The sequence below is a fragment of the Haliotis rufescens genome, unplaced genomic scaffold (assembly GCF_023055435.1).
Source record: "Haliotis rufescens isolate VD_foot unplaced genomic scaffold, xgHalRufe1.0.p SCAF_38, whole genome shotgun sequence".
Classification (NCBI taxonomy): Eukaryota; Metazoa; Mollusca; class Gastropoda; order Lepetellida; family Haliotidae; genus Haliotis; species Haliotis rufescens.
The window spans coordinates 3711978-3723898 of NW_025964090.1; the positions used below are offsets into that span (position 1 = coordinate 3711978).

At 39.0% G+C, this 11921-nt stretch overlaps 1 protein-coding gene across 1 annotated transcript; it reads right to left on the reverse strand.

Moving 5' to 3' along the window:
* Positions 1-1840: 1840 nt before the first annotated feature.
* Positions 1841-7058, reverse strand: LOC124113797 (protein unc-93 homolog A-like). Its single transcript, XM_046474318.2, has 3 exons — positions 6043-7058; positions 4696-4963; positions 1841-4288 (listed from the first exon to the last, which is right to left on the reverse strand). The coding sequence occupies exons 1-3, from the start codon at positions 6886-6888 to the stop codon at positions 4011-4013; spliced, it is 1392 nt and encodes a 463-aa protein (XP_046330274.2). The 5' UTR covers positions 6889-7058; the 3' UTR covers positions 1841-4010.
* Between the last annotated feature and the right edge of the window lie 4863 nt (positions 7059-11921).

Here is an 11921-nt window from a genome sequence, read left to right on the forward strand (position 1 = left end):
TGGGGTAGTCTAGTGGTTTGATTCCCGACATGGTTACGATGTGTGAAGCTCATGGACGTTCTTGAATGAAGGTTCAAATCCTTGTTTGGCCTGTTCAGGGAACTCACAGTGGAGGCACAGTCTCCAGAGTCACCGCAATTCGCCGTGCAGAGTTGCATCCCTTTGGCATAATTACGTTTCCAGATTTGTCAGCTTCATACCCATGCTCGTGGGTTTTACCCCTCGTGCTCGTGTTTTTGTATGTACCCTTTCAAAAGTGAGTGAGTTATGTTCAATGCCGCTTTTAACAGTATTACAGGTATATCACTACGTGTCAGCTTAATCTGGGAGGAAAGCCCGACGTTATGCAGGTCTCAGACGTTTACCACTCCGTCGAAACCCACGAGCACGAATATGGTGCTGACAAACCAAGAAACATAATTGGGGCGAACCGGGATTCGAACCCACAATCATAGGTTTCTGGCGTGCCCAAGGGACGCAACTCTGCACAGCGATTTGCGACGACTGGGCCGCCCGCGGCCCCTCCCTTCAAAAGACTAATATTTAAACGTTTTTAAACGTTTATTAAGTACTTGAAGACAGACCATAGCACATTTAACAGAGCACACAGCACAGACAGATGCTTATGATGGCCGATACTCAAGGCAAGTAGAGATTGCTGCAGAGCATCAACTGTTCCCTGCCATATAATGTCATTTGCAGAGGAAGGAAGAGTAAAGCAATGGAGAGGATTGGTGTAAAGTACAAATTGGTTGTTGTTTGTGGACTTATCTTTAGAAGGCACAATAAAAGAAACAGTGTCTTTAAATTGTCAGCACAAGGGAAACCAAGGCAAGAAACATAACTGGTCCTGTCAGGCAGAACTTGGTATATACCCACTATTAGTACTAATGATATAGAAAATGATTACAATTCCTATATACATAACACAACAAATGTCTTTCTCAAACAGCAAATATCAATCTTTCTGGTAAAAAAATATTGGCAGGGTATAAACTTCAGTCTAAACGTAAAAGTATGTTCACGCATTCATGAAGGGATTCCCATTTATCCAATAGCAAGTACTGAACATACAGGTTGGTCAAGTCATCTATAAATATTTAGAGTTATCTTACATATTGTAAAACTAAAGTCATAGTTCACATTTTTCAAAACTAAAAATTAAAAATGGTAGATATATAAAAACACCAACCCCATGGGAACAACGTCTCTGTGAAACATGTGATGTCTCAGAAGATGAGCAACATTATGCACTATCTTGTATAAAATACAACCAAGAAAGAGAATCACAAATTATCCTCAATCATGATAAAGAATTTGGTACACTCTGTTAAAAGGAACAATTCTTGATAATTTTAACAACAGTTATCCAGAAACAATTTCCAAGATCTGTTATCATGTCTACAATTATATACAAATTCCTTTGTTCACTGAATGTTACGCAATACATTTTTCATCTTAAACATCTTTGTTGTATGATGTTACTGTTGTATACAGGGGCACGGTTGACCCAATCGCCTAAGGCCTGCAGTTCGCTATGCAGAGTTGTGTCCCAGAAACCTAGGGCAGAGTGTTCGAATCCCGGTTCGCCCCGACTATTCCCGTGCTCGTGGGTTTCACCAAAGTGGTGAACGTCTAAGACCTGCATCACTTCAGGCATTCCCCCAACACCAAGCGGACACGCCGTGATATAAGTGGAAAACTATTCAAAGCGGCCTTAAACCCAACTCACTCACTCACTACTCTTGTGTACGGTTCCGTTTGGTAAACTGGGTTTGTGTTATTACTCCCGGTTTAGTATGTTTAGAAGAATGTTACTATGTTCAACCAAAACATCGTGAATATATCATGCAACCGTTTTATTTTTTAGGAAATAATTCCAAACTACAGACCAAGCTGTTGATTGACTATGTATCAAGAAACAGACATACATGTATACGGGTGTATAATCTCTGCCGGAGGTTAAACAAAACTGTCAAAACAATAAACAATGCAGAACCGTATACCGCCGCATGAAACGGTATTACAATACACACAGTGAACTTCTTAAATCAATACTGTGCTCAACTATGCACAGCAAACACAATGCATGTGATTATGAAGGCAAGTAATTACAATTTTTTTCATATCAAACACTTTCTTTCACATGTGTCGATTATTGAACAAAGTCATACTTTATAGAAGCCTTGTATTTAACCGTGTTGAACAATAAGTTGCAATAGCAGCGTGAAGGGAGAATGATTGAATACGCGTTACATGTTTGACCTAAATTCCTCCCTGGAACCCTTCTTTCTTGCTGCCTGAATAACATAGCAAAGGTAGTGCTCAACACAGCTATTCGGTAAGGAAGATAATCACTCACTCTCAATGATACAGCTTGAATAAGATACGATGTACAGTATTGCAAGGTCAGTGCGTGATAAAGCTCTATACTATAGCTACTCCTATAGCTAAAGGAGATATCGCTCAATGCGCAAGTTTATTCTTACGAGATAGAGACCGGATATATTTCCCTTAAACATTTTTAGCTCTTTTAAAAACACAATGAACAAATTGCATGGATTATCTACATTCCGAAACATAACTAAGTCTTAGAATGTGACAGGCGATTGTTTAAAACATGTCCAGATTAAGTCACTCTCATTTCATTTTAAAAACTCTAAATGTTTCAGAGAAACCAAAATGGCGCTAGCCATCAGACAAAAACAAACTAACACCTTAAAAAGAAGGTTAGTAGAGCAAGTTTGACACAGAAACACTGCGACCATGTAAATGATGCTCCAAGCCAAGCTACTGGTCCGGACTTTCATCTACATCTCTCCTATCTAGTAACATGTACGTAGTTGTCACATTAAACATTCCTAGGGGAATGTACAGCAATATATGTTGTCTCCCACCGCCACCAATAAACTTTCCAGATACCCTATATCTTTACAGAAAGTGTACAAAAACATCATGCCACATGTTTCGTTACGATAGAAAAAGTGAGAAACGCCCTGCGCACTATTTCAAGAGGCTAACGATGCACGTTGATTGAAGCGCGCAAAACATTTTAACCAAGGCCTGGCGTATCAGGCACAGTGAGTCAATATCATAAATTATACTTCACATACGACAGTTGACGTCTTTGCGTGAATAAAAAGTAGACCTACGATAAGGTTTTGACATGATAGGCAGAAATACTGCCCCTTTCGCAAACATTTTCAGTGATACTTATCTTTTTTTTTAACTGCTATTTTGCCGCCCAATGAAATGTATTTCGACGGGATAACAGAGACTTGTGATTCCCTGACGTTGATGGTTTATATTTGAAAGAAATGGTCTTCGAAAATTCAAAGCGTTTCATACGTCTCTTGCTCAAAAGTTCTTTGTTTATGGCTACATCATTCAAGGCCTCAAGTAGACATGTGGAGTACATTTCCAATTTTGGCTTGAACCTTAGGTTCCCGTTTTTTTGTATTTGAACAACTGACAAATCCGTTCACACCCGAACACCTAGTAGCATCATTATTTGATAGTGATTCATAAACGCATGCTCATGATATGGTCGGAATCGTTCAATGGAGATTTTTTTATGATGATGGAAAGGGTTCAAAATGAGACCGGAAGTGAAGTGGATACATGCTCTGTATTTAAAGGCACATACAACAAGTATGATATTCATACATTGTTTTTATCAAACCGTCCATATTGTCGTGTTGTTAGGTAGCCAACATGACAACCTCAAACAGGGATACACATAAAACATGAATATTTGGAAATTTACATTCTGAACATAGGATGGGGAAAGTTTGATTGGACAATGCTAACAATGAACCTTCAGCGGATTGCTTACCAGGGCGATAGCTCCCCATATTATCGTGACATTATATTCGTCTTACCTGAATACCCAGAAATCACAGATACGGTTTCGTGAACCGCATTGGTTGACAACGATTTGAACAAACGAAGAGAAGCAAACAATGTTGAAACTACACACCCTTGTCAAATGTGTATTCTAGCACATGGTGTTAGTTTGTGAACGTAGATTTTTTTATGCCATTTGAGGTAATTTCTACTGAAGTGGTAGCTGTGACCTCCTTGCGCTTCTTGTGCACTCGTGCATAAATCTCTACGCCTGTGTACATAGTCATAGCCAAGGCTAACAAAGCCAGCACACAAATAAGTTTTGTCTTCAAACACAGAAAGTTGCTGAGTGCAAATGTGAGCGTGAATCCGATGGCTTTCCATGTGTGGAAGTTGGCAAAGGCTGGCTCCTTCTTCTCCGGGAACAGCATGGCTATCAGAGCTGAAGAAAATCAAAACAAGGTTGGCATTAGTATAAGCTAAACAGCGCTAATAACAGTATTTTAACGACATTATGTCCGAGAAGACGTCGTAGACCGACAACGTCTTTCGTTACGTCATACCGTCAAGGGATGCCGGTCGTTTAAATGAATGCCCTTGTTCTGTTTCTGACTATACTCTGCGTACCTTCTTCTTTCCCTTGGGTCAGTTTTACTTTGGTGAAACTTACTTTCATGGGTATGGTGCTGACAAACAAAGAACTCGGGTCTGAGATTACACCCCACGTCCATACGTTTCTAATAGGCTTGAGGGCACAAATGTGCACAGCGAATTGTGCCCTAATAATTATGAGATTTTATCATTCGGAATAGCGTTAACAAGAGAAAGAGACTAATGCCTGGTTCTTACAGTTAGATTGTGTTTCCCATATTCCTTCCCCGATGGCCCACACAATGGGGATGACGAAGATGTACTTGGTGTCGTCGCTTGTCGGCGTCCACAGATACAGCGTTATAAACACCCCAGCTTGTAAGACAGCAGCAGTGAAGAAGAGAATGTAACGTCCAATGTACTTCGCAATGCGACTGAACACGAAGGCACAGGAAGAAGTGGTTGCCCCGTACGTTGCCATGATGAAACCAACCATGTGTATTCCGATAGGACAGCTGACATAGGACTGCAACAGACCGTATGATGACTATTGATACATCCAATGCTATTAAATACCAACTGGCTATTGCATACATACTTCTTATTGCATACATACGGCTTTATGTATTCAAACTGTCTATTGCATAAATAATGTCCATTGTATTCATTCTACCTGTTACATACATATCGCTTATTGTATTAATACTGCATAAATATCACATTTTAAGTTCATTCTGCCTATTGCATACATACTACTTAATGCATACATACTGTCTATTGCATATTTTAAGTTCATTCTGCGTATTGCATACATACTTCTTACTGCATACATACTGTCTATTGCATATTTTAAGTTCATTCTGCCTATTGCATACATACTACTTACTGCATAAATACTGTCTATTGCATATTACTGTCTGTTGCATACATATTGTTTTGTGCTTACATACTGCTTTATACTGAGGGAAACTGCAGACTCTCATATCAACAGCATTGTTTTTACATTTTAAGTTGGGGCGGTGGGGAAGCCTCGTGATTTAAGAGTTCGCTGGCCATGCTGAAGACCCGGGTTTGACTCCCCACATGGGTACAATGTGTGAAGTCTATTTATGGTGTCTCCCATCGCGATATTGCTTGGATATTGCTAAAGCATCGTAAAACCATACTCTCTCATTCACTCACTCACTTGAGTGAGCAAGTGTGTTGGTACGCCATCTTCAGCATTAGTCCAGCAACACATGACGGGAGACACCAAGAATGGGCTTGTCACAATTTACCAATGTAAGGAATTGAACCAGGACCTTCGGCGAGACGAATCAACGTTTTAACCACAAGACTAATGCCATCGTAAATTGTGATACACAAATCACAGGTGTGGGCGAGTGTATCTTGGTACATATAGTAACACAGATTCTTCTTGATATACAGTTACTGTCAACTGAGGGACAATCTTACCGCTTCCATCGACACCATTTTTTCTCCATTTGCGAAACACACAGCATATATAGAGAAACGAGAAACGTTCATGCGATTAATAGATATTACATTTTCATAATGTGTTGCAAATATCATCACGATACAATGGCTAAAGAACAAATAACCTACCCTTGTGTAGTCTGACCATAATATGGCTTGTTCCACTGCCTGGAACATCATGAAAGGAACCAGGAATATCATCTTGCTGGTGAATAACGTCACGAAGAAGGAAATGAGAGATTGCTTCAAGCTCACATTGCTGCTCCAGTCACTTTTCGGTAAAGGTGGTAAGAAGACAATCGTGATGATCAAAGCAATAACACCACATCCAAGATAGATGCCAAGAAGAATGTACACCAGACTCATCTCTGGAGTGGCTATGTCTGTTCCGTTGGATACCCCAGGACAATAGTCAGACCCACAAACAGCTTTTCCTGTGACATTGCTGTAAGTTCCTGATCGTAGGATTAGTGACGACACAAGGTTGCCTGGAATCTGGGTTGTTTCAAAAACGGTGAAGAACAATCCATTCAATTTACTGAGGACATCGTAGGGGGCTGCTCCTGTAGACTTGGCAAGAGAGTAGGAACAGACTGAAATATAAATACTCTGACTCGTCCACAGAAAACCAGAGATGGCCCCGAGGAGAATTGAAGAAGGTATGAGGGTGGAAAATGCCGGATAGAAGTTCGAGCTTGTGTACAGAAGGTGGATCACCCAAGACAGGATTAAAGACAATTTAATTCCCATGAACCGGATTACAGCCGGAGCCATAATTCCAGAAAATATAATGCATGCATACAGAACGCTCAGAGAAATGATTCCAAGATCTTCCGCTTCATTGAGACTGCTTTGTAGGTTCTGAATAGCCATGTAAGCAGCAAACGCCGCAAAGAAAGCAGCTGCAAGCACAGCGCTACTTTTTGTTTCCTTCCCTTCAAAGGCATACGTCTTCGGTTCCTCTTCGTTCTTCATTTTGAGATAGTTTTGTCAATAAACTATACCAATGCCAGTTGGGTGGAGATTCAATAAGAATCTAAACTGACTTCAATTTCAAAGTGCAAATGTGTCCATTACAGCATTACTCGAGGAGTGTGAAGGTGAAACTGCGGTTCCCTTAAAAAATCAACTCAGGATCCTTGTGCAGGAAACGTCTTAGGTGGCAGTGGGCGGATCTAGGATTTCGGAAAAGTTCATTTTGTTCCCATGGGGTTGTTATGTTTAGAACTGGGACCCGCCAGTATTATATCAGCATAATAAACAATAGACATGAATCCTGGCAACCCCCATAGGAATGAGCTGCTCTGATAGTGTAATTTATTGAAAAGGCAAAGGTCAAACATATGTTTACCAGTATAAAGGAATGTGGATGTTGACGGACGTTTCTAAGCATGGCCATGACTAAGCAACAATGACTAAGGGGATCTTGCATCTAACCGCTGGGTACACAATAACACCATTCTCTTATCTGAATCCCTTTAAATACTGTGATCACTATGTGAATACTATGTTTTGACCTCAATGATTAGGCATGTGAAAGGAGGCTTCAGGTAAACGTTTTGGTAGCTATTCATCTTACTTTCAGATGTACATGTTTAACCTTTCTTCCTGTTGTTGACCAGATTGATCAGATGCCCTCAGTTGGGATTCAAGATTAGAATGGTAGATATATAACGTCAGCGACAGAGAACAGCCATCTTGATTCCAGTGGGTGTAAAAGGCAAAAAATATTGGGGCGGTTAAGGCTGGATTTTAGTCAAAATTGTGCACTTTGGGTTAAAAGCACCAAACTGAGCACGCTTATACATTGAACCATTCCGAACATTTCTGGATATGGATCCATCTCAGCAGCGCCACCTTGTGGTAGGAAAATCCAAGATGGCCGCCCAAATGGTTAAAATTTCTTACAATGTCAATTTAAATTCAATTTATCATTATTATTTTGTCAATGTTAGTAATTCATGCAAACTAAATTGAAACAACGTTGTATATAATTCAAATCTAATATGCAGCGTCCACTGGTGGCGACGAAAATCCAACATGGCTGCCAAAATGACTTAATCTTCAAATGTCAAATGTTTGTCCATAATATCAGTATCATTTGTTCATTGCAATCATTTCAATCAAATTTGGCTTCAAAACTGTAGCGGCCCGGACCCGAACTTCTGATAAACCTCGAAGTCTGGATGTAACTGAGAGTCAAAACACTTCTTTTCAATGAATAATTAGTTTTTATTCATGTGGGTATAACAATGCCTTATATTGACAACACAATGCTTCCAAATAAGTAGATCCCTCTGAGCTTTAAGGTTTATTTGTAAGGACTAGTGTCAGGGCAAAATAATTATTGCCTGTAACTATAATGGTAGTTTACTGCTATAAATATATATATATGGATGACTTCTTTATCTGAATAACTTTACAGTTACTTAGATAGCAATTTGTGTCTGTGTTCAAAAATTCAGTCTATTTATAGAAATGATTACATAAGGACAAGAGGAACTTTTTGGCTGAATTATCTGCCCTTTGATTGAAACTGACCTTTAGACTGCCAAAGTCAGAATGACCCAGAATGGATCTCATCGTATTTATAGGTGTGAGAAAATGGTCACATGTCTGTTATTGACCAATCAAATTACGAGAAATTACGTCTCTTTACGTCCTTATTCCTTTGAGGGATCTACTTTCACAATGTAAAATCACTGAAATAAAGAGGAAGGCAAACCATCTCAGGAGGTAATTTGGTATAAAAATGAGTATTTATACCAATCAATTAATTCGGTCTAATTGATTCACTAATTGCCTTCCAATATCACAAGATAAACAATTACGTCCAGCTACGTCAAAGCTACGTCCTTGCTGCCTGCCGAGAGGACGTAATAACAACAAGCAACATCGACTGGGAATTACGATGGACAATTCAAAGAGGAAGATTACAAATGTCAGGAGGCAATTGGAATTTATCTGATGCATAAGACGTTTAATAACACAAATTGGCCACTGGTATGCTTTGACAGAAGCACTGGATGTCATATTTATGAGAAACATGTTCATAAATAGTGACGCTAAATACTGCGCATGAATACATCAGCGAAGATTACATAGTTCCTGATGTCAGAATTAACAGTAACTTAAAACACGTCTTGACATATCATCAAATACGATTCTGGGTTCCTCTGGACATAGTTCATTAGATTAAATAAACTTTATAATGCAAAATACTAAGCATTAGCCAAATTCAGTAACTTCATCGCGACCTAGGCTAGCTGTCACAAAGTTAAAATGGCGGGCGTCGGCGAAACACGTAGCTCAGCCCTGATCACAAATTCACACAAATATGGATAAATATCAAGCTGCCAAGTGATTGTGATCTGTTTGTTGAAGAACAAAGGTATGATTAATCTGTATCTGATGGTTAATTTGCGTAACTGTGTGCTTAGAACGATGAATTCTTCAAAAGTTACGGTCAATGCAAAACTCTTGAAAAAAGTAAACAAGATCGTTTTGACAGGCACGTTGTTGACATCGATGCTTATGAGGTAATGGCACATCCTAAACAATATGCGTAACATGATGGCATGGACATGTGATTATTTTTACGAGATAACAGTGTGCCATGAAGCTCTATAAAAGCATGCTATGATCCTCTGATAGATTTCTTACCAAAACGGGATTCAAAACATTGAATTACGTGAAAACGAGGTTGGCAAAAGTATACTGATATATACCTGCAAAACTAATTACAGTTTACAGTATAATTATGATATAATTCGTGCACTGTCATATAACCATCAAAAATACAACAGGGAAATATTTAGGAAATATTTCTAATTTTTACAAGCTGTCATAACTTACATATTTTATAATAATAATTAATATTTATATATTCTTCGTGATGGCCATCACAAAACAATTCCAGGTAACGCTTTACTGAATGTATAAGCCTTTGGTACTAAAATTCATTCATTTGATGCAAGATCTGTATTCCGGAAGGCAGGCCTGGCGAATATATTAGACTGCATGAACTTAGTTTAAATTCTATAACTGAACAAAATACAAGACTGGTATCGAATCTTGCTAGCATTTTTGAGAGATTACAATCAAGGCAAAAAGGTCAAATTGGAGTTTGATAAAGATATTGGACCAGCACTGAAACATGCCTTTTTGATTCTGAATCATTAAGGCTAACTAAACGAGCAACACTTCCGCAAAGATGTTTTAAGGTTGAAACAAACTTTCATGGAAACATTTCCTCCTGACTGCCATAAACAGTCTGTACCTGCCTTCTTTGAAAGCTCAAGTCAGTATGAAATTTGAAGGACCAAGTAAAAAAAAAACAATCCTCAAGCATCCTAAACTATCTCAGAACACCTTGTCTTCAAAGCGTGAAATCTCGGTGCACCAGCATATCATCACAAAGAAACCACTGAGACCGAGAAATGCAAGTCCCAGTTTACTTGGTATTAAAAAAACCTGTGATCTTGTTGACACATTTCATACATGTTGTTCTTTTATACACATATCAGGAAAACCATTTCCAAACAGCCCAAGTATATACTAATGTACCCCAATCCTGTTTTAGCAAGATGGGTGATTATGTGTCTCATTTAAGGACCTTTCACCCAAGACGTAGATAGTGTTAACACAATGCATGTGATATGCCTGACCATGAGTAAATCTGCTCATATCACATGAAGGAAGTACTGCGAAAACAAGACAAACGCATCCTTCAACAACTATGTCCCATATGCCAATATTTTAGAATGTTCTGTTGCTATGATACAGCATTCAATTAATTTGGTAAAAAGGAGAAAAAAAGAATTGGACATTTAAATCCTGGTCAGATGCATTTGCTTGCCATGGATGAACCACTATACACAATTACTGAAACAATCCAGTGGAACAGTCCTGAATTAAATGATGAAGTTCGTTACAAGTTTGGTAGATTTGCATATTGAAATAGTTGCTTTCAGGATTCTCAGAAACTGTCCCGAAGGAAGTGAAATGAAAACTGCAATTTGTGCTGCTGGGATTGCCTCAGGCAGATATGCTGATTCCTTCATCATGTGTACCCACCTTGCTACAACATCACGCATATGTGCAATATAAGGAAATATAAGCGAACACAGAAATCGAAGATCCTTTCAAAAACTGTAGTGCACCGAAGTAAGCTGCTCAGCCCTTGTTTCACTACTGGCCTCTTGTTCTTAAACAAGAAATTTGCATATTGTGTCTGGTGGATGCATTTCAAAAAGCAGATTTCCCAAAGTTTGCAGCATCACTTGTTATATAAATAGCTTGCATTTATGTCCCCCTTACAGTAGAGCACACGCACCGCTGTACCACGAATATTCTTCCAGTGGATTAGTGACCCACAAGACTAAACGGACATTCTCTGGTGTGGCACAAGGTGAGACACATGAACAATTCAATAGCCGTATGAAAGAAGATGGCGGTGCAGTTCGATTGACTGAAACAGGCGAAAGTGTTCTTCTTGAGGCCCTAGGAATTCAAAAACATTTTCACGATTTAATGCCTTCACCAGTTCATATGCTTGGGATACGTGTGAAGTATTTCCTGAAGTCACCAATGCTTTCCCATCATATGCAGATTCATATGCAGTTTGTCGTTCTCAGTGGTTTATTTGAAAAGTCAATGAAAGGCGACATCTCTGTTCATGAAGATCTCAGACAACTGACAACATTTCAACGTCCCAGAATCTTGAAGTCAGGGTTTGGGAGAATACATGTTTATAGATACCCAAGACCCAACACTTGGTCAGGCACAAAGAAGTGTTATAAACTAACACTACACCTGTAAGAAGTCTTGCACCCCTTTGTAAACTTAACACTGCCTGTCTTGAGTACAGTGCTATGTGATACGTTTGGGGACAGTGTTCACTGTAACTGAAATATAGAACTGTAAACACATACATTGAACCGATATTCCTGGTCATAATTAAGTAGGAAGTACGTTGATGTCATATGTTCATGGCCATAATGTAAATA

Coding starts and splice junctions, on each gene's coding strand:
- LOC124113797 (XM_046474318.2), bottom strand. CDS start 6,888: ATGAAGAACGAAGAGGAACCGAAGACGTATGCCTTTGAAGGGAAGGAA. Junction 4,964..6,042: donor TATGGTCAGACTACACAAGG/GTAGGTTATTTG, acceptor GGTCTGTTGCAG/TCCTATGTCAGCTGTCCTAT. Junction 4,289..4,695: donor ATGGGAAACACAATCTAACT/GTAAGAACCAGG, acceptor GATTTTCTTCAG/CTCTGATAGCCATGCTGTTC.